Consider the following 21,955-nt stretch of genomic DNA (forward strand, 5'->3'; position numbering starts at 1 on the left):
CCTTTCAGGCTAAAAACCTGGTATATAAACAATTAACCACTCGTGGCTAAAAGAAATATATTGAATGCTGTTCTTATCTTTGCTCATACAACATGTCTTAATTTTTGTTCTGATCAGTTCTTATTCTAGCATGGACAGATGTCCTGCTGCTACACTGGAATCTGATTATATGTGGAGCGCAACAACCCTGCTGACAATAAATAACATTTGTGTTACTTTTTTTTAGAGAGTCTGATAATTTGGCTGGCTTTTTTATTCAGTACAAAGTTATTTTGCAAAGACCAAACAGCAACCCTTTCGAGAAGATCTGTCCATGTGTGATGGTAACTAGGTTAGGGCATTGTGTGGCCGTGATTCTTCAAGCCTCACCTTTCAAAATGGAGGTCATAACCACAAGCCAAGATGGCTCTCCACACACTGCGGATGTCCTGCTTTGCCCGATCAACAGCAAATTTATGGAAGCCTTCCAGCGTCAGGTACTTCTCCTCTGGGGCTAAACAAGAAGCAAAAGAGATTAGAAACCGTTGTGTTAAATCAGAATTTTTATTTTACAATAGTTTACACCCTTTCATACATTTTAATAACTTAAATGACAGCAAAAAAAAATCATTTGTGTCAGATATAATGCTTTTGTAAGTTGAAGAGATTAAAGATGGCACCATGGATGGCTGCTTCGGTACTATGCCTGCTGGCATTTTGTGTATTCGGAGAGTAATTTGCTGCTATACTGCAGTCACTGTCAGCAGAGAGCAACATCCCAAGAGTCTGGCAGTCCTCTCTGGGCAGTGTTCCTCTAGTTTTTATCAAATCAGAGTTTTTCTGAGAGTCTGCTTGGTAGAGCAGCAGCTCTCTGTGAGCTTTACCGGAGAGGCAGACGTGGAAAACATTCCCTGCCGTCAAAACCTGATGAGCATGCCTGCGTTTTCCACTTCCGTCTATCCACCAGGCGAATGTCCGCAAACTAGTGAACAAGACAGACGAGCTGCTCCTTTTAGGCACCAGAAACTCTGGCTTCTGCAGATCTACTGCTTTCTGCTTAACTGAAACCTGCTCGGCGAACACATCTCCGACTGCGCACTTCTGATGTTGGGCTTCCAGCTGTTTAGAGCAGACATCAGTAAAAAGTACTTAAGTGGCTTTATAGAGAGCAAAGAGGAACAAAAATCTAATTCCTAGTTGTATGAAGCCACTTTTGCTCTTAACCTGATTCTAATTTTATTAAAAATTCCCAACCGTACATGCTGCTGTTCATAAATACAAACGTTCAAAAAAACGTGTATGCCAAGAAACACTGTTACTGAAGCCTAATGTCTTGATTGTGCACACAAAGCTGATTTGGATTCAAAACTGTAATAAGCAGACAAAGTTAAGAAAAACAACAACTTTGTAGACCATTTATCCAATACATGATTCAATCGATTTCAGCTAAAAGACCAAAAAAATAATCACAAAGCTGTTGATTTTTATAAAACAAGGAATATTTCTTCTACTGATTATTTTTGCCAACCTTCAGTTTTTTTAGCCGGGGACTTTTCCACGTCTTTCTCATCAGGTCTGGATTTCTCAGGAGATTTTGGCTTAAGGACAGTTTTCTTCTCACTCAGTGCAGTCCTGGAAGCAGACAAATTTGATTTAGGTTCTGATGTCAATATTTTTTACACACATAAGTATAGGCCTGTGTCTTCCATGTTTTTTGTTTTTTTTTAAATGACTTACCTGACACTGTTGAGGACAGATTTTTCCTTGGTGAGAGGCTTTGTGATGGGTCTCTTGGTGCTCACAACCTTCCCCTGATGTTGTTCCTTTCCTGCCTTGTTGTACTTGTTCTTGTTCGGCTTGGGTGTCCCATACTTTCTTAAAATCTGAATAAAAATGTAATTTTAGCTCGTTAGAATGTCTTACATGTGAAGAAGGGAGCATTTTTAAGGTTTGAAATTGAAAAGGTTTCAGACTGCTAAAAGCTAACTAGTTTAGCCTCTGAAATTATCCAATATTGCTTAATGTCAAACACAACTTCTATGACTTTCATATCCAAAACAATATTTATGGTTGAAAGAGTAAGTATGAGACAGAGAAGTGTGATGCTTCCACTTATACCTGAGTGAGTTGGTCTTCCAGCACTTTCTTGGGAGGTCGGACATTGGTAAAGAAAGTGTGCAGCAGGTTCCCCGGCGTCTGAGAGTTGATCTGCTCCTTGCTGAGGTAAATATCAGACACCTTGACAGGCTTTGCCGGCGTGAGGCTCAGCATCTGCTCCGAGTGCACGCAGCTTTTAAAGATATCAGTGAGGACGTCTCTCGCTCCAGGTACAAGTTTGTCACCTGGAAGCAGAGGGGTAAATTAGATTAGACAGAAACAGAGATGCTGTGTGAAGAGTAAAGCGTTCAAAACGAACCTTTGATGGACTTGTCCAGGAAGTAGTCTTCTAAGGCAGAGCTGCCCTGTGTGTCAAACAGGCTTTGGTTAACACTGGAAACAGTCAGGATCTCTTCGTTGGTCAACTCCAGATCCTCTTCGCCTTCCAGGCTGGACAAACCAATCAGGTCGCTGCTGTTGAAGAGACTGGCTCGGATCTTTTCCACCTTGGCTCGAGAGCGGATCTATGTTTATCGGAACACAAATTTCATGCAATATTTAAAACAATCCTCTAAAAAAACAAATGAACTCAAAACAGATGTGTTATTCATACCCCTTGAACTTTTTCGCATTTTGTAGCATTACAACGTCACACTACTTTTGGAGGAATTCATGGGATAAACCAACACAAAGTTGTGTAATGTGAAGAAATAAAATAAAAATCAGAAAATGGTTGCATACAAGTGTATTCACTATCCAAGTCAGTACTTTCTGAATATAACACATTGAGATTACAGCTCCAAATCTTTTGGGATATGTCTCCACCAGCCTCGCAAATCTACAAATTTGAGTCCGTCCGTCCGTCCGTCCGTCCGTTGTCTTCCGCTTATCCGGGGTCGGGTCGCGGGGGTAGCAGCTTCAGTAGGGAGGCCCAGACGTCCCTCTCCCCAGCCACTTGGGCCAGCTCCTCAGGAGGAATCCCAAGGCGTTCCCAGGCCAGCCGGGAGACATAGTCCCTCCAGCGTGTCCTGGGTCTTCCCCTGGGTCTCCTCCCGGTGGGACGTGCCCGGAACACCTCTCCAGGGAGGCGTCCAGGAGGCATCCTGACCAGATGCCCGAGCCACCTCAACTGGCTCCTCTCGACGTGGAGGAGCAGCGGCTCTACTCTGAGTCCTCCCCGGATGACTGAGCTCCTCACCCTATCTCTAAGGGAGAGCCCAGACACACTACGGAGAAAACTCATTTCAGCCGCTTGTATCCGGGATCTCGTTCTTTCGGTCACGACCCAAAGCTCGTGACCATAGATGAGGGTAGGAACGTAGATCGACCGGTAAATCGAGAGCTTCGCCTTTTGGCTCAGCTCTCTCTTCACCACAACGGATCGGTACAGCGCCCGCTTCACAGCAGACGCTGCACCAATCCGCCTGTCGATCTCCCGCTCCATCTTCCCCTCATTCGTGAACAAGACCCCAAGATACTTGAACTCCTCCACTAGGGGCAGGACATCCTCCCCAACCCGGAGAAGGCACTCTACCCTTTTCCGGTTCAAGACCATGGTCTCGGATTTGGAGGCACTGATCTTCATCCCGGCCGCTTCGCACTCGGCTGCGAACCGCTCCAGTGAGAGCTGTAGATCACGCCCTGATGAAGCCAATAGGACCACGTCATCCGCGAATAGCAGAGACGCAATCCTAAGGCCACCAAAACGGATCCCCTCAACACCTTGGCTGCGCCTAGAAATTCTGTCCATAAAAGTTATGAACAGAATCGGTGACAAAGGGCAGCCTTGGCGGAGTCCAACTCTCACCGGAAACGAGTCCGACTTACTGCCGGCAATGCGGACCAGACTCTGACACCGGTCGTACAGAGACCTGACAGCCCTTATTAAAGGGTCCGGTACTCCATACTCCCGGAGTACCCCCCACAGGATCCCCCGGGGGACACGGTCGAATGCCTTCTCCAGATCCACAAAGCACATGTAGACTGGTTGGGCAAACTCCCATGCCCCCTCAAGAATCCTGCTGAGGGTGTAGAGCTGGTCCAGTGTTCCACGGCCAGGACGAAAACCACACTGCTCTTCCTGAATCCGAGATTCGACTATCCGACGGACCCTCCTTTCCAGAACCCCTGAATAGACCTTACCAGGGAGGCTTAAGAGTGCGATTCCTCTGTAGTTGGAACACACCCTCCGGTCCCCCTTTTTAAATAGGGGGACCACCACCCCAGTCTGCCAATCCAGGGGAACTGCCCCCGATGTCCACGCAATGTTGCAGAGCCGCGTTAACCAACACAGCCCCACAACATCCAGAGCCTTAAGGTACTCAGGGCGAATCTCATCCACCCCCGGAGCCTTGCCACCGAGGAGCTTTTTAACAACCTCGGCAACCTCAGCACCAGAGATGGGAGAACCCGACCCAGAGTCCTCAGGCTCTGCTTCCTCAATGGAAGACGTGTTGGTGGGATTAAGGAGGTCTTCGAAGTATTCCGCCCACCGACGCACGACGTCCCGAGTCGAGGTCAGCAGCACACCACCCCCACTGTAAACAGTGTTGGTACTGCACTGCTTCCCCCTCCTGAGACGCCGGATGGTGGACCAGAATCGCTTCGAATTTGAGTCATTCTTTTCAAAACAGCCCAAATGCAGGCGGACTAGATGAGAGCATCGATGAGCATCATTTTTCAAATCTTCAAACAGATTCATAATTGGATTTAATTCAGGACTCTGACTGCTATTCTGAAACACAAATGTGTGTTTCTGAATGCCCGGCTCTGGCTGGCTTTTTACAGCCGCCGTCCAGCAGCAGCTTCTGTCAGAGCTTCATACCGACAGAAGCACACAGGGTGATGTGCAGCGTTGGTTTTCCACCACATAGAGAGGATGCCAAAAGGTCACATTTTGGTCTTATCTGACAAGAACACCCTATTCCACATGGTTCCTGTGTTCACTATACAGTTTGTGGCAATCTGCAAACACGACTGTTGTTGTTTTTTTCCCCCCCAACAGTTGATATTTGTCATAAGATCAATTTGTTCACTTAAACTGTAGATCTCTGCTGCTCCTCCAGAGTAGCCATTGGACTCTTGGCTGCTTCTCAGATTATACAACTTTATCCCAGACGTGTCTGCAGTGTTCCTTGGTCTTAGTGATGCTTCGTGACTCATTTGTTCACCAACGCTCTCGACCAAACCTCTGAGGCCTTCAACGATCAGCTGTTTTTATAATGAGATTGTATTCACGGACTACATTTTTTAAACAGGCGAACTCTTTTTCAGGAGTATCAGAGCAGTGGGACGTAAACCAAATACAAGATTTCAGATTTCTAATTTTAAACGTGTTGAAAGTCACCTAATATTTTTTCTCCTGTTTTACAACGAGGCACTTCTTGTGCTGGTAACATAAAATCCCAATAAAATACAATGTAACCTGAGAAAATGTGGAAAAAGGTTTGAGGGGTGTGAATACTTTTGCGACGCACCGAGTCCCCTCACCTCAATGACAGCGTAGCCCTTGATGGGCCTGGCTGCGGCTGCGGTGCTCTCAAAAGAAGTGACTGTCTGCATGGAGGCTCCATCCGAGGCAGACGGCGTCTCTGTGCTGTCGAGAGGCTCCCCCAAGCTGCCAAGACTCCCCAGGCTCCCTGTGCTGCACAGAGATGTGTCGAGGCTTTCCTGACTGGAAACCGTCAGAGAGTCCTGAGGACCTTGTTGGGGGTATGTCACAGCAGACGCAGCAGCTGCGGGGGTGAGTGGGGGGACAGCTAACAGCTCCTGATCGACAGAAAGCTCGCTGGCGGTGCGAGACACGCCCTGAGAGGAGCTGCAAATGGAGGTCTGGCTGGTAGAGGCCGACGCGCTCACACTTAAAGCTGGAGTGACGCTGCTGGAGCTGTCGGGACTCTCGGGTCCTCCGCCGGCAGGGAAAGGCCGGTCAGGCTCTGGAGCCGCTTTGCCGTCATGTGGGCTTGAAACCCCTGGTTTCTTTTTCGGGTCCTCTTCCTGCAAAGGGATGAAGACCTCGTCTTTGAAGAGTCCTCCGTGCGCGTTGCAGGCCCTGCGGATGGCGTTTCGAACGACCGCCTCCTCGAGGTGTGTGGGGATGCCGGAGAGCACCAGCAGGCGGCTATGAGACGTGGGACCCACCAGAGCTTGGCAAGCGTCCGTCACGGCGTCACTGGTCACGCTCAAGCCCTGCGGGTCCTTGTTGGCAAGATGTCTCAGGATCATCAGCAGGGTGAGGCAGCGGTGGAACCAGAGCATGTCCTCGGGTTTACCACCCGCCATGTTCAGGAGGGCGCTGTCACTTTCTGACAGCCTGGCGCCTCCGCTCGTTCTTTTGCCGCTGACTGCTGCCGCCACGGCGGCTGCTGCCCTCTCGCGCTTCATCTTCACCTTCTTACGCTTGGACAGCAGGCTGGGGCTTTGCGGCGTCTGGCCTGGGGACGACGAAGAGGACGAAGAAGAGTCGCTGAGGTTGGGCGCGCTGGTGGAGGACAGGGCTCCCACTGAAGAGCTGCCGACGTTGAGAGGGAGCGTCACCTCCGCCACCGCCAGACACACCTCCATCAAGGCGTGGAAGTAGGTGGAAAACCGGCTCTGCTCGCCCCCCAGCGCCAAGGCGATGCCCCCGGACGACGACCCCCCTCCTCCGGCGCCTCCAGCGGCCCAACCCTGAGTTTCCCTGTCATAAAACTTTCGAAGCTCTGTCTGCAAAGCCATTAGGACTGCCAGGCAGGGGTTCAGCAGCAGAGCAATGGAGCTTGAAAGGCCAGCGGGGCTCTTCCGCTGCTCTAAGTGGTGGATCTTCCGCAAAAGCTCAGCTAACAGGTGAAAGATGAGCTCTTTGATGGAGGGAGCCAGATCGGTGGTCCAAAGCAGTCCACCTGTAAGAGGGACAGAAACGTTAAAGAAAAATGGGATCTTAGGACATTTCTAGTCTTGGAGTTTATAGAAATCAGCCTGGAAATCTGCCTTTGAACTTTTGATTAGAAAATTCAAATGCATATGTTTAACAACAGGAAGAAAAAAAATACTTCTATTTTCAATATGAAAAATGTCTCATGCTGCCAATAATAAAAACATTCATTATATATTGGCCTATGTGTAGCTTTTTATTGGAAAACCTACCGAGGAGCTCCACCACCTGAAGCAGCACCGACGAGGGCACCGTGTCCAACTCATCCTCAGATCGATCGCTGCTCTCTCCCAGCTTCCACGTCAACAGCTGCTCCGCGAACGCCATCGCCAGAGGAAACTCTAGCGGTAAGGAGTGCAGCACCACCACAGCACCAGGAGGGGGCGACACTCCTGCAGTCAAGACACGAGTGGACCCGCTTAGAAGTGCTTCTTTTTTCCCCTCCCTTTTTGAAGCGTTGCTTCTTGGGGAATGAAATACTCACCCAGTCTGATGTGCACTTTATCAGTGGGGATGATAACAGAGGGGTACTGGTTGGTGGTGGGAGGGGGCGTAAGGCCTGTGTTGGTAGGGGAGGCGTCTAGAGGGTAACACACAGCCTCCATCAGATTCAGCTGACCGTTTCTTCGCACTTTGTGACCCAGGCCGTAGACCATGACTCGAGCCCAGGGAGCCTTGTACAAGCTTGAGCTAAAAAAAAAGGTTGAAAAGATAGGAAAGAGCATGCAAAAACAGAAAAGTGAAGCCAAGGAAGCAATGTCTAAAGTGGCTGCTGGGGTGTATTCGATGTAGCTCACTCTTTGCGGCAGCCTAGTTGACTTTCTTTGCAGGAGACGATCACAAAGGCGGCTCCTGGAAAACTGACATCCATGCTAACTTTTGACTCTGTGACAGGAAACTCCTCAGATGTAAACTGCTCAGGTGCATTCTGTAAAAACATACATTACAGTTTATGCACACTAAGTCATGAGTCTTTAACCAGAAGCATAACTACGTTTAAACGCAAAAATGATTAATATTCCCTGGTGTGTTTCACATTTTGTCACTTTAAAACCACAGATTTGCCTTTAGGGTACAGAAACATGTGGAAGCAAGTCTTCTGGTCACATAAGACCTAACTGGACTAGTTGATCTACTGGACACACCATCCCTCTACTGATGTTGCACGGTGGTGGCAGTATCATATTGTGGGGATGCTTTTCTTTAGCAGGTACAGGGAATCTGGAAATAGTTAATGGGAAGACTTCTTGGAAGAAGACATGTAAGACGCAGCAAATATCTTGAGACTGGGTATGAGTTTCAGATTCCAGCAGGACTCTAAACATACATCTGTAGCTACGATGGATGGTTCAGATTAAAACATACCTGTGCTAGAATGGGACATTTACAGTGAAAACCTAAAACTAATTGACAAGACTTAAATCCAGACTACCTCTATCTAATCTGACGGCATCATTTTGCCAAGGAGAATTGTTCAAAGATGCCGATAAAGACATCCTGAAAGACCTGCAGCAGCAACTAAACCAAAATAATGTAAAAATCCACTGCATATTTATGTGCTACTGTGTTGGTCTACTGTGCAAAAGTCTCCACAAATACACCAACATTTGTGGTCATAATGCGAAAAGCATTGAATTTTAGCTGAGAAAGTGATTTTGCATTCAAAGCTAACCTGTAGGAAACAGCAGATCTGTTTCGTGAGCTCCAGTAAACTTTCTTCTCCTTGATGCAAGGCACGAGTGATGGCCACAGTCAGCCACTCCCGGATGGGCTGAGCGTTGCCCTGATAAAACAGGTCCGTGGGGGAGCAACTTTGACCCTCCAGGTTGTGGAGCACCGACTGAGCCAGAAGGATGGAACTAGAGCTAATGGTGCCATCTGTGGGAGGAGAGAAATTAGCGTGGCAGAGGAAATCCTCACAGCGAAAGGACATGCAGGTATTTCAAACGGATCTTTCCACTCACCAGGGAGAGGTGGAGCCAGCAGCTGATTAGACAGAAGCTGCAAGTGTTCAAGAGTGATGTCACGAATAGCAGGGATGTGGAAGAGACGTGTAAAAGTGTGGGGATTCTTGGGCGCAAAGATGTTGAGCAGGGCCATTCGACAGTATAAGCGAGCGAGCGCGCTTTCACATCGAAGGAGCTCCCTAAAAAAAAAAAAAAAAAGGCAGCGACACCGACTAAGCTCAGGTATTTGATTCAGACACACCGTGCTCATTCGCTCTGCCTTTACGTTACCTATGAATCTGAATGTTACTACTGTCCAACGACACCAGGCCGTTAGCCGCCGTGCGTCGAGACCCTGCTGGTGGGCGCTCGAGCATCTCGATCGGGTACCAGTACCTGACGAGCACGCCTTCGCTGCGGAGGTACGTTTCCACCTGTACCAGTTCGTTCACCTGAACACATAAAGCATCTTAGCACGCCGATAAATCTGCTGCCGGGCTAATGCCAAACTAAAATCACAAACTGCTACACTCACAGAGTCCACATCCAGCACGACCCCATGCAGACCGAACGTCTTCAACATGCCACGGATGGCAAACTTAGGCAGCGCTGTTCCTCCAGTCGTGCTGTTGGTGTTATTGCTGTCAGGACAGCGGATGACCACAGTCAACCCTTTACGGAAAAAAAAAATAGACGTCATCGTCAGCGTTAGTTACACGTTGCGCTCATTTAGCAGACGCGGCTGACGAGAAGCGCTTCAGTCCGAAGCAGTCAAGTGAAAAATCACTACAGGTATGCTTACTGTGCAACGCTCAAAATGTTTTTGTCTTTTTTAATTACGTGACGCAGTACCTTTGCGGACTTTGTCAATAGTGAACTTGTTGGCCTCGTCCTTGATGTCCTCAATAGTGGGAAGGTAGAGATCACGAGGAATGCCGCCGTTCTCTTCATACAGGAACTCCACCGTCTGTCTTGCAATGTCAACCATGCCTGTTTCCAGGGAAACACACAAAAGTTGTCAATCACAAACACATGTCTAAGGTAGCAGGGACTATATCTAAGAAGCATTAAAACAGTATTTCAGCCGTTTTTCCTGTCCCTCCTGTGTTTTTTTTTTTTCTGAGGAGGATGGGATGGTGTTATGTTTGTGTATTTGTTACCAAAAAAAAAAAAAACAGAATGGAAATAGTTTAATAAATATGGAAATAGTTTAATAATATTATATACATGCACTTAAAATTTGTCAGCAGCAACATAGTCTAACTCCTTTTATTGTTTTTTTAGTGTACCTAAAACCAACAACCATTGCGTTTTACCTTAAATCTCAATTTTTCTATATCTACACTGCAAAAATGGAACTAAAAATAAGTAATATTTTCTTAAAAGGAGTGTATCTGTCCTTGATTTAAGTGGGTAAATAAGATTATCTGCCAATGGAATAAGATTTTTGCACTTAAAATAGGAACAATCCATCTCCATCATCTTTCAAGTGCAGGATATCTAATTAACTTATTTTAGGGGTCAAAATACTCATTCTATTGGCAGATAATCTTATTTACCTGCTCAAATCTAGGACAAAAACACAAATTTTAAGAACATTTTACAAATTTTTAGGTCCGTTTTTGCAGTGTATTCAGTAAAAAAATCTATCTTTACAAATATTTATTGGTTATGAATTGGGGAACAGTGAAATGCGTATCAATAGCATTTAGGGGATTTTTTTAGGGGATTTTTACTCATATAAAAGACAATACAATTTGTCAATGATAATTTTTTACTTTACCCAGCTGCAGGGCTCCTTTGATTTGGTCCAGGCCAGATTTCCTCTCAGCTTCATTACGGAACCGCCTGCGGATAGTCGGGAACACCTTTGTCTCCCAGGCCTTCACCAGAAGAGCGTAGTGGTCCTCCTAAAGTCAAACACCAGTCAAATGTATTACAAAAAGACAAAACTACGCAGGAAAACAACTTTTCGATCAAGTACAAAGTACTAATCTCACTCTGGGGACATCGTCATCATCCTCGTCATCGCTCTCGTCATCAGCAATAGGCGGAGGATGGGGATCAGGCCCAGAGGTGACCAGGTTTTCATAGCTCAACTCCACCTTATAATGGCACGACAGGTCACTGTTGTACTCTGTACAAACAGAAAAGGACAAGAAAAGGTTGGATTATTAGCTGAAACAATATGTATAAACAGAATGGAGAGTCTGCATGTTTGAGATGAAAGGTGAGACGATGGTGAGAGACATACGCTGCTGAGGAACTGCAACCGCTGCGATCCGACAGGGCGGGCCGTGAGAGCCAGAGTCTGAAGTGACACTTGCACCTGCATCATTATCACTGTCTGAGGCCATGGCAAAGGGAAGTGCTTCAAAATTTGCACTTATTTCCTCAGCCAGGTCCACACACAAGTCAGCTGCATTCCTGTGCGCTTGGCCTTCTGCGTATGCGAAAGGCCGGCTTCCAAAGTTGGCACGGATCTTGGCGTTCTGCAAAGAGTTAGGAGAAAAACTAAAATGTGTACTGCGTATGACCAAAAGAGAGAAGCAGGTTGTAATTTCACGTTAGCTTAAGTTTACCTTCTTCTGAATGTGGACGAGGGGCCACATTCCACCTGCTACATCTTCCAGACTAGGACTGAGCCGCTGTCCACAGTAAGTGAAGTAGACTCTTCCTTTAGGGGGCTGGCCAGGAGGAGGAGGCGTGCCCTCAGAGCGCTCCCAGCCAATTCCTGCCACGTCACCTGTGTTTTACACAAATTAAAGGGCATCGTCGACATTGCTGCTACATCCAAGCCACACGCTGCAATGTATTAGCCATCCGATCGGGGAAACTAAGATTTTATCAGACATCGTCGGAAGCATATTTATTCTCCTGTCTTACCAGGGAGTAGGACCACATCAAGTCTGACACTTTTCCACTGAAGCAAACTGGAGCCATTGTAATGCACTGCCCTGCCATTACTGATGCACACATAGACAGGAGATAAACACAAAATCACACAAACAAAATCAGTCAGCAATCGAGTCCAACCGAACATCAGAGTCTCGCATTTGATATACAGCTGCACTTACTTGTGAAACAGACATGTGCCAACAGGGTTGGTCCATGCGCCGTCTCTCTTCTCTGCCTCCGTGGCAAAACCAAAGGACACTATTGGCCCACTGTCCTCCTCAGAGTCTCCATAGGAGACAACTTCTATCTCCCAGTAAAAGGATGGAGCCTGCAGAAACAGAGGGCAAGAAACTGAGCACGGCTGACATTCTTTAACATGCTGTGATGGCCAATATAAACGCAACACGATTTACCGAAACACTCTTACCTGAACAGGTACGGGAGAGGTGGCGTAGATGAACGTTCCTCGGGGCAGCCCTCCTCCAGCGCTCGGATCAGCCAGGAAGGTGACGGAGGTTAGCCGGGAGGAGAACAAGCACGCACGGACGGGAGGAAACACCCTGGATGGACACCAAGTGATCTCCTTGGGCTAGCAGAACAAGCAGATTCAAGTAAGCAGGAGCTACTTAAGTGAGGAAGAAAAAGACGAGCTTCTAGATCAAAAAAGGAAAAATAAGAATGTCATACTATAATTTTCCCTAGTTGTCAGTCACTTGAAAATATTTACCAAATTGTAACGCATTAGGGTGGAAGTTTTCATTTCACTGACAATAACAGGAAAAGATCAGCTAACATTAAAAGCTCTGCAGAGCCAGAGATGTTCCCCATGCTTTCACACATCTGGTAAATTGTCCAGAAACAACTAAACATGCGTGTTACGTAAGAGGCGACGTCTTTTATGTGCCAAGTGGTGCTCTAAGAAAGCGAAGTACAAAGTTGGTGACACCCACCTGCCGCCTGTCTGTCTGCAGCGGTGGAGGCGGCGGCCGAGCACAGTCTCTGTACAGCATTCGGACTCTCTCACACTGAGCCTCGACCATACCCAGGCGCTCTCCTGCACGAAACCAAAAGAGGCAACCTGTCAGACAAACACACGGACCACTGGCGGCGAAGTGCTCCTGAACGAGCTCCTGATGGGCTCACCGGGGCTGCACTCCTGGGCAACCAGGTTAAGAACCTCCACAGCAGCAGGACACTGCTGGATGAACTCCTCACAGAAGGAGCTATCCTCCAAGAGCTGAGCCATCACCAGACACGCCCTGAAAGAGAAAACATTAAATCAGCAACAATCGTTTTCTCAAAATGACATCAAAGTCTATGTCTACAGGTAGATTATTTCCCTCATTTAGGGTTGGAAACAGAGGAGTCTGGCTGCAGGTATTGTACCTAGTGGAGCTCTATTGAACCGGCTGTGCTGTAAATCGGAAACACGTCATCTCCACAGTGGGAGAGGCCAGTTAGATTTTAGGGTGTTATTTATGCCTTTGTTTGAAACATATGGAAATGAAAGGTGTGGAACCGGATAAGAAATGGGGTTTCTAACCCCATGCAAAAATAAAAACTACAGGATAAACACAAAAGTTAAATGCATTATGGTTTCAATATTAAACATAAATATTCATAAAGATAAATTATCTATCATCTAGACTTTAAAAAAAGGTAGAAAAACAATAACAAAATGTCTTGATATAAACTAGGTGGGATTACCTTTGAAAAAGGTAATTTGTTAAAATCAATAACACTTGTCACCTATATCAATATCTTTTACTGAACAAAAAGCAGCATCACAACAGGGGCTCTTAAGTGAAGTCAGACAGTTAAGATCCGAATTAATCAATTTAGATAAATCTTATCTTTTTCAATTTCCTCATGGTAGAATGAAATTGATGTGTCCATTACTGCCCTGACGGGTTAATTTTACTGCGCAAATTTTAATACTTAGTATACGCAAATTAAATGTTTAGAAAAAATATATTAAATATGCAGTGCTTCCTAACCTAGTTCTGATTTCAGCCAGCAAGCGCACTGCAGCCATTACTGGGCTGGAGCCATCTCCTGTAGCTGGCAGGGACGTATGAATGGAGAGACTGCCCTCCTGTGGCAGAAGCATAGACTGCACAGCTTGCACCACCTTTTCTGTAATTGAGAGCTTGTAGATGGGAAGTGCCTGGTAGGGTGGAGAAAATAGGGGGAAAGCAAGTAAGAGATAATCAGGTTGCCATTTTCTGTGATGATAAGCGCTATACTGTGACTGTGACGCTCACCTCAGATCTGGGAGTGCAGAGGCGTGATATCGGAACTGTAAGGATGTCTGAGGCTTTGCAAGCTCTCCTGTATTCGCAGGAAGGAAATTTGACAGTAGCAATGCCCTCCTGCTCATTTATGGACATAACTATGCCCACACTGCCCAGGACTCCTTTACCCACCACCTGTGGAACAGAAGAATGACTGTAAAAACGCTGGTGACCAAGTCATGGCTCCTAATGGCAAGATGAATAGTGGTAAGTTTTATAATGGAAGAAGCAAGGTATCCGATGTAAAAATATTACTATTTCATCTTGTTTTACTGACCTGGACTTCAGAACCAATCTTGATTGTCTCCTTGAAGCCCCCAAGTGCACAGAGTGCAGCAACAGCTTGTCTACCAATGGCTTGCAGTTTGGCTAATTTTCTGCCACTGCTGCTGCCATTTTCCAAGATGCTCTCAGCATACTTCCCCAGCTGCGGAATAAACATCAGGGCTCGGGAAAGCACCTAACAAGAAGGAAGTAAAACAAAACTTTTAACTGACTCGGTTATTAGGAAATAAAAGGTGCTTAACCTCAGTAGCCTTTAGAGACCGAGGATTATTGTGTTCAGCACCAATATGAAGTAAGACTGAAACGAAATAAGGATGATGTTTTACTTTTTCGACAGTGCTTGTCCAGATCTGTGCAGTGTTGGATTCTGGAGCGGTGAGCAGACTGTGGAGCAGGGCAATAACCTCAGCAGCCATACTGTTGGCAACATGGCCGCTGATGAATGGCCGGACTGGATCTGACCTATTATGGGCAGATTGTAAGAGGAAGTGTTAAAGCCACAGCTGAAATCCCTTATAATAACTTATTAATAACATTTCCTATTTGGTTTTTCCCTCTTTTGTACATCACACCATATCAAACAAGCAGCACCTGGCCAACTCAGCGTTCCTGTCCCTACAAACAGCGGTTTGTGCAGTTTTCTTCTTGTCACCGGTCGTAATTCCCCCTGCAGTCTCCTGAGCCATGATCTCCACAGGTGGACCAACACTCACTATGAGACCAGACTGGGCCCACTTGTTAGCCTTCCTCAGGGCAGCAGATGCCTCTTCGGTGATCACCTCACAGCTTCCACTCTGTATGAATTTTATGGATATAAGTTTAGAAACATTTAGAAGACTAGTTTTGATATTAGATTTGGGCATTTTCTAGGCTTATACGGTGCTTTGAATAAGTGTTTGTACTCCGTGGACACATTTTGTCATGTTACAACTACAAACCATGTATTTTACTGGGATTTTGTGTGATAGATCAAAACAATAAAACATATTACTGGGAAGTAGGAGGGAATATGTAGTTTTTACACCTTTATAACAAAACAAATTAAAATTGCGGCTTACATTTTTATTCAGCCTTCTTCACTCTGATACCCGTAAAAGAAATCCTGTGCAACTAGTTGCCTTGACAAGTTCCCAATTAATAAATTAGGACCCCCATATAATTTAATCTCATTATAAACCCATTTATTATGTAAAGGCCTCAAAGGTGTGTTAGTGAACATTAGTAATCACAAAGCATTATAAAAACCAAGGAACATAGTTGAAAGGGATAAAGTTGGACAGTTTTTAAAAGAAGTCTTGTGTTATAAAACAATATGGCAACATTTCAGGGAGCGCTGTTCGAACAATCAGCTGAATACAGAAAGGGTATGTCCCAACTGTAAACCTACCAAGACATCGCTATCCATCTAAACTGACAGGCCAGGCAGGTAAGGAGAGCATTATTAATGAAAACTGAGCGCTGCAGTATCACTCTGAACACACGGTGGTGGCAGCATCATGCTATGGGGATGCCTTTCTCCATCAGGGACATGGAGACTGGCCCAAGTTGAAGGGATGCATTTACGTTTGCAGTTATAACAAGACAATATGTGAAACGTTATTGAAACTTTTGCGAGGCACTGTAGTTATAAAGGCGTGTTCATCTTTAAGTTTCTGCCTACTTGTTTTATTTTTACACAAATCAAAACTCTTGCCTTTGTCATGTCTCTGTCCATCTTCACCACCTTTTCCATGTTTGCCCCAGTGCCAAGTCGGAAAGGTCGCCCCTCAGAGCTGCTGCATTTTTTTTTTTAGAGTGATTGGAAAAATATTTAAGTCAGACAAACTGACGTCAAACTTCCAACAAAAATTTAAATCGATAGATAACAATAAATGGTACCTGAGAAGTGGCTGTAAAACCTCATGGGATGACTGATCCTCTCTCTTGTGGATGAAAATGGACAGTTTGCCATCAACTGCTTCTGCCTCCTCTCCAATATCCTCCGTCTTGAGAGCTCCTTTGGAACTGGCCCGTGACAGACTGGTATCTGGTTCAGACGAGCTGGGGGAAAGGAGGGTCTGACACCCTGAAGTGTTAAAGGGGAAAAAGTAAACCTCATGTTTACCTTTAAACTTTCACACAAAAAAAAGGACGGGCACACATATGTAGTTTTTCTTGGCTGGAGACACAAACCTGGGACTACATAGTCGGCCAGCTTAGCCAGCAGCAAAGCAGCGATACGTGATGCTGGGTCACTGGCGTCCTGCTGCTCAGCATCAAGGGTGTTGATCGAGTAACTCCATGAGGGCAAAGCCACGTTACCACAGTCCTCGACACTCATGAGAGGCAGTGCAGCTCGGCATAGCTGCAAGATGATAAGTACTAGCTTTGGAGAGGGTCTCTGGTCAAGCAGCAAAGACAAGAGCTTAGAAACACAGGCAGGCTGGCTAAGGATGGCTTTCCCTATGTGGCTCCTAGGATGAAAAACACAACAAACTCATAAGAATACAGAAACAATCCATATAAACATAAATATGCAAACAGAGCTTTAGCTATACCTGGAAAGGTCATTGAGCAGACTGAGTACATCCTGTAAAGCATCATTGCCCGCGGCCTGATTCCCGCAGCACTCTGTTGCTCGGGCTAGGTGATTGGTCAGCAGGCTGGAAACCTGTCTTGCCAGACCGGAGTGAACAGCATCTGTTGAACCACCTTTAAAGACAGAAGAAAAAAAAACAGACAGAACAAGTGAGGTGACCTATTATAACAGAATATATTTTACTTGTTAGCAGATCACAAACCTTCCACTTTCTCCCACTCGATGCACCGGTTGGCCAGGACCTGAAACGCAGCCCAAGCCATGGTGGCAACTTTCTGCTTCTTGGTTTGTTTCTCATTTGAGCTGCATTCTCTTTGACCGCTTAAACTGCAGAGTCTGTCCATGAGCTGGACAAGTCCGCTCCGAACAAGGCACTGCTCCTCGCTCCTACAGTAACACATCAGATAAGTTAATCACAGTTGGTGCATTGAGGCAAGTTTTACTAGACCGCTACTCAAAAGCTGATCGACTTGCCTGGTGTAGGGAATGGTGCAAAGCAAGCCAATGCTGTTGGCACAAGCAATAGGGTAGCGAGCACACAGTGACACTACAGAGGTCATGGTCTCTCCAAAAGCTTCCTGCACTTGCTCAACCATTCCACCACAGGTCAGCTCCTCGATCCTTCAAAGATGGTCGACAAACATGCAGAAAAACAGCTTTTTATTCTTCTGCACACACTCTGTAAACTCTGGATTAAGCTTTTCTGGACATCCGCTCTTACCTGGGGCCACCTTGGAGCACCATGGTAACAGGTCCTACCAGATGAGTGACCCCGCCCACCCTGACTGCAGCGGTTAGCAGTTCTCTCATGTGAACAAGCGCCTGCTTCCGCGTGCTGCCTCGTCTCCAGCGGGTCTGCGCAGCCGACAGGAAGCTGCTGCTCGACACCTGTGAAACCAGACAGGTGGGATATTCACAGCATGACCCTCCATTAGAGGGAGTGACACGTGTTTTCACAAAGAGGCAGGGGCGATAATGTCGATGTTACAAAACGTACAGCCTGATCGGGTGTGGTTCCGATGAAAGCGAACAGCTGTCCCAGCAGCACGCTGTATGTTGGCTTGTCTCTGCCGTCCTCGATGGCCAGAGACTGCAGCAGGGTAAATGAGCTGCTGCGATGACTGGTCGGGTGGTGTCGCCTCCTAAAAACAAGAAAGGTTCACCCTTCAGCCTGCCGTCCTTTAGTGATCCTTTATATCCAAAAAACAGTAGCTAAATACCTTTGTGGAGCATGAGCAAACTCTAAATCCTGGTTGGCAATCATCTCCAGGTCCGACGGTGCAGACATGCTGCGTAAGAAGACTGGCTGCTTGACCAAGGGGATCAGTGTCTTGGCATCTGACACCGATTTGGAGGCTGTTATGATAAGATAAGATAGACTTTATTGATCTCACAGTGGAGAAATTCACGTGTCACAAATACAGCAACACTTAGTTTGAGAAATATATTCCTCGATTGAGGAAAATGTCCAATAGCTTTTTTTCTTTAAAAAAAAAAAAATGGATAAATACCTGGACCTGGTGTCCCAGCTGGTGTGGTGGTTAGGCTCCTGCAGTGTGGAGCGATGGTAACGTGGAGCAGAAGCTCAGAGCGGTTCATCAAACTTTTTACCAGCATTTTGGTTTTAGCAAGCGGGATGATGCCTCTGAGGACTGTGGTGTTTACCTCCTGGAAGAACTTCTCCCTGTTTGTGCATCGATGCTAAGTTAGTGACGAGCACCAGAATTGCCAGTATCAAAAATAAACACTTATTACATTGAAAAAAAAATTCTCTATACAATAAGGATTACAAAAATAAATGTGACATGTTAAGAGTTTTTCTGTGTAGATCAAAATCAGATACGTTGTTTCAGTATTTAATTATTACTTATTCGCATTTGCAGCAGTGAGCTATGGAATACTAAGAACTGTCCTTTCAGCTCTTTAAACAGACCCTAAAAATACTTTGGTTAATCCCACTGCACAGTAAGTCCGCCTCAGAGCAATCACCATCGCTGGACCATTATTAACCCTGCCCACTGACTCTGATTGGTAAAGCTAAAATTTATGAGCTATATTTGACAAACTGAATTCATCAGTTAACATTCCAGGTATTCTGCAAATTTTAGATTTTTGTTTAGCATCCATCGTTTCAATTTTGATTTTTTAATGTGTTTCTAATGTGTATTTTTTTTCATTAAATATAAAAATCATAGAACAAAATACAACAAAAAGCAGCAGCTTTTGTTGTTAGAATTTAGAGATGTTCTACCGTTATGTGGTTTTCATTTGTGAGGCTTTTAAAAACAGAGATGACAATTTTTGTTCCAGTGATGAGATGTATTTCTTCACACTACATCAGTTTGTTGTAGTCAGGCTACAGATATAGTGCAGCTTAATAGTGGTTTTATTGGAGGCATACATTTGTGTTTGGTGCCACTTTCTGCTAAAGAAGCTTCAAATAACTTTAAACCCTTTTAAAACCCAACTTGGATGATTTTGACACGTGTAAACTTAATGTAGTTAGAACAAAAATTTGGAATAAAATATTGTATGAAAAACAATACTGTTTAATCATAAATAAATTGATTTTAAAAGATTGAGCAAGGGAACACTCAGCCATCTTGAAATAACAAAAAGTAACCGTGGGTCATTTTTTAACCATGTTGTGTTTTAGAAGAGACGTTAATGCATCGAAAGGTTAACTGAATTTTGGCACTTTTAGGCTTTCATTTTATGAACGTAATTTGAAAAGCACCATTTTCAGGTACTTACCTCAATGCCAGAACAACATTCTCTAAATCACTGAAATCGAATGGAAGCTCCTTCAGCGAGCAGAGCAATTCCAGTTCCTTCATTTTGTTCTGGCAGGGGGGAAAAAAAAAAAAAAGACAACATGAGGGGCATTAAATTAACAATTATGGTGTAAAAAGTGCACATAGTATACACGGTGCAAGATACCTCAAAGAAGTGATAGTCATGAAAGAAAGGAGTGTTGTTCTCCAGCTTTCCTTGCTGGGCCTCTTCTACCTCATTCTGCCACTTCTGCTCCAATTCGGCGACACTCTGAAAGCAAACGAGGACATAATCACACACGCACTTAGTCTCCTGTGTTTTGGGAGCAGTTCGGACTGAATTCTTCATTTCCTTTTTATCCCCCTGAGCTAAAATGAGCTCATCTGGTCAACTGCATCCTTAATATATTTCAAAGGATTTTCTTGAACAGGACACATGAATGCTAAAAAAGAAAATATAGTGAGTAATTTTAATTCCTAGGCTCACCTGCAGCTGACGCTCCATCGCATTGATCTTCTTGAATGTCTCGGCCATAATCTTACAGACCAGGTCGTACTCCTCTGTGTGATCTTCACGATACTGATAGTTCACGAGTGACTGGAGCGCATCCACCAGACTCAGATGCTTAATGACGCAGGATACAATGACCTCTTCTAAGACGTCTGGACGGATCACCTCCCTTACGTAAAGCGACACGAAGGGGGGGATAAGTTGGTTTTGGAAAAAAGCGATTTGGACATAAAACGTGACATCATGGCTGCTCAACATTACATTTGACACAACACATCCTTTTCCGTGCGATAGAAACGACTCCCTTACTTGATGCTGAGGCGAAACTGCGGTCGAGCCCTTCCAGACACTTCCCTCAGCCTGCTCATGATCCCTGGAGGAAGGCGGATGCGAGGCAAGTCGAAATAGGAGCCAGGCATGAGACCTGGAGGTGGGATGAGCACGTCAGAGGGGTAGGTGAATTCCCGGTCCTCCTCAATAGTGAGTGGCAGTGGTGAGGGGCTGGGCGTGAGGGCAGGAGAAATGGCACCGTTTGCTTCCACCTGCCATTGGCATCTAAAGCAAAACAAGTAGACGTCTGTAAGCTTCTCATATGTGAAGATACTTCTGCTCCGTTTACTTACATAGCACCAAATACTGTCTAAAACTATTGGTAATGTTACTTCAATCGCTACTTTATATTTCCATTTGTCCGCGTCACCTTTGCAAAAGCTTTGAACACAACAAATCGTGGCAGGCTTCTTCTTCTCTTGTCACCTCTGGCCCGTTGTAAAGAATGCGGAGCATAGAGCAAGCCAGCACTGACAGACCCAGTGCAAGGTCTGCAAGAAAGGGGAGGCCTCCGGAGACATCCTCGGAGGACTCCTGTTGACAAAAACAAATGGCACGTTGAGGAGTGACAATCGCACTGCCAGTACGAATAATCAGCTGGGAATAGGGATGTGAGGTGCTCCCACTTGTCACCTGAGCTCTGACTGTACAGGCGAACCCCCACATGGCTTTATCGGGAGTGTTGTGTTCACGTCCACTTCTCATTTCAAAGGAAAACGTGACAGTATCTCCTTCAACCTAAATAAGATAGGCAGAAAAAAAAAGTTACGAAAGTAACTATTACACCACTATGACGAATAAGAGCTCACCATGTACATGTCTATGATAGATTTCGCATTACCTTTACAAGATCTTTAGGCCATCCTGTTCCTAGGACACTGCGACTTCCATAGCCCAGCGTGTTTCCTCCATACTCTGTTACTTTACGACTGTTGGTGTTGGGACCGGCATAGATAACCAGCTAAAATATAGAACGATAGACTGATTGAGAAAACGGTAGCGAAATTGCAGAAAATCTGTGCAGAAGACCCAAACAGTGAGGATCCCTTGCGGTTGTCAGAGTAACTACCTTGTCATAGTCGTACTGTGAGGAGCAGCGGGCATCGAAGCGCAGGTACAGGCAGCGGGCTCCAGGGATGTGCACCGTCTCCTTGAACTTGTAGTTATCCCTCACTGGGTGCATCGTCTCGACCGTTTTCCCAGCAGCCCACGGAGCCGGGATCTTCAGTCCAGTCAAGAAACCTGCTTCTTCTCGTTCATCAAGAATTCTTATTTAAAAAAATAAAACGACACAAATAATGAAGAAGGTTCAGAAAACTTTGATATACACTAATGGCATCGTTTATTTAGA

General features: G+C 45.6%; 1 protein-coding gene across 1 annotated transcript in view; it reads right to left on the bottom strand.

Annotated features, from left to right (window-relative positions):
- LOC118564982 (probable E3 ubiquitin-protein ligase HECTD4) overlaps window positions 1–21,955 on the bottom strand; it is a 45,684-nt gene that overhangs the window by 8,932 nt on the left and 14,797 nt on the right. Inside the window, exons 21-66 of the mRNA XM_036144492.1 lie at window positions 21,674–21,872; window positions 21,446–21,565; window positions 21,238–21,342; window positions 20,975–21,138; window positions 20,584–20,829; window positions 20,251–20,443; window positions 19,930–20,034; window positions 19,744–19,832; window positions 18,501–18,673; window positions 18,210–18,345; window positions 17,987–18,131; window positions 17,711–17,877; window positions 17,464–17,610; window positions 17,192–17,376; window positions 16,949–17,102; window positions 16,584–16,864; window positions 16,290–16,476; window positions 16,105–16,186; window positions 15,003–15,205; window positions 14,738–14,873; window positions 14,404–14,586; window positions 14,097–14,261; window positions 13,830–13,999; window positions 12,976–13,091; window positions 12,783–12,886; window positions 12,260–12,421; window positions 12,012–12,160; window positions 11,821–11,900; window positions 11,517–11,680; window positions 11,189–11,426; window positions 10,935–11,071; window positions 10,718–10,844; window positions 9,787–9,924; window positions 9,470–9,606; window positions 9,226–9,386; window positions 8,953–9,134; window positions 8,661–8,866; window positions 7,786–7,916; window positions 7,473–7,678; window positions 7,201–7,380; window positions 5,566–6,956; window positions 2,396–2,600; window positions 2,098–2,321; window positions 1,717–1,862; window positions 1,508–1,611; window positions 370–493 (exon numbers count right to left, since the gene is read on the bottom strand). Of these exons, the coding sequence (XP_036000385.1) occupies window positions 370–493; window positions 1,508–1,611; window positions 1,717–1,862; window positions 2,098–2,321; window positions 2,396–2,600; window positions 5,566–6,956; window positions 7,201–7,380; window positions 7,473–7,678; window positions 7,786–7,916; window positions 8,661–8,866; window positions 8,953–9,134; window positions 9,226–9,386; window positions 9,470–9,606; window positions 9,787–9,924; window positions 10,718–10,844; window positions 10,935–11,071; window positions 11,189–11,426; window positions 11,517–11,680; window positions 11,821–11,900; window positions 12,012–12,160; window positions 12,260–12,421; window positions 12,783–12,886; window positions 12,976–13,091; window positions 13,830–13,999; window positions 14,097–14,261; window positions 14,404–14,586; window positions 14,738–14,873; window positions 15,003–15,205; window positions 16,105–16,186; window positions 16,290–16,476; window positions 16,584–16,864; window positions 16,949–17,102; window positions 17,192–17,376; window positions 17,464–17,610; window positions 17,711–17,877; window positions 17,987–18,131; window positions 18,210–18,345; window positions 18,501–18,673; window positions 19,744–19,832; window positions 19,930–20,034; window positions 20,251–20,443; window positions 20,584–20,829; window positions 20,975–21,138; window positions 21,238–21,342; window positions 21,446–21,565; window positions 21,674–21,872 (8,547 nt within the window). The remainder of the gene's footprint in view (window positions 1–369; window positions 494–1,507; window positions 1,612–1,716; window positions 1,863–2,097; window positions 2,322–2,395; window positions 2,601–5,565; window positions 6,957–7,200; window positions 7,381–7,472; window positions 7,679–7,785; window positions 7,917–8,660; window positions 8,867–8,952; window positions 9,135–9,225; window positions 9,387–9,469; window positions 9,607–9,786; window positions 9,925–10,717; window positions 10,845–10,934; window positions 11,072–11,188; window positions 11,427–11,516; window positions 11,681–11,820; window positions 11,901–12,011; window positions 12,161–12,259; window positions 12,422–12,782; window positions 12,887–12,975; window positions 13,092–13,829; window positions 14,000–14,096; window positions 14,262–14,403; window positions 14,587–14,737; window positions 14,874–15,002; window positions 15,206–16,104; window positions 16,187–16,289; window positions 16,477–16,583; window positions 16,865–16,948; window positions 17,103–17,191; window positions 17,377–17,463; window positions 17,611–17,710; window positions 17,878–17,986; window positions 18,132–18,209; window positions 18,346–18,500; window positions 18,674–19,743; window positions 19,833–19,929; window positions 20,035–20,250; window positions 20,444–20,583; window positions 20,830–20,974; window positions 21,139–21,237; window positions 21,343–21,445; window positions 21,566–21,673; window positions 21,873–21,955) is intronic.

The sequence above is a fragment of the Fundulus heteroclitus genome, chromosome 12, assembly GCF_011125445.2.
Source record: "Fundulus heteroclitus isolate FHET01 chromosome 12, MU-UCD_Fhet_4.1, whole genome shotgun sequence".
NCBI lineage: Eukaryota > Metazoa > Chordata > Actinopteri > Cyprinodontiformes > Fundulidae > Fundulus > Fundulus heteroclitus.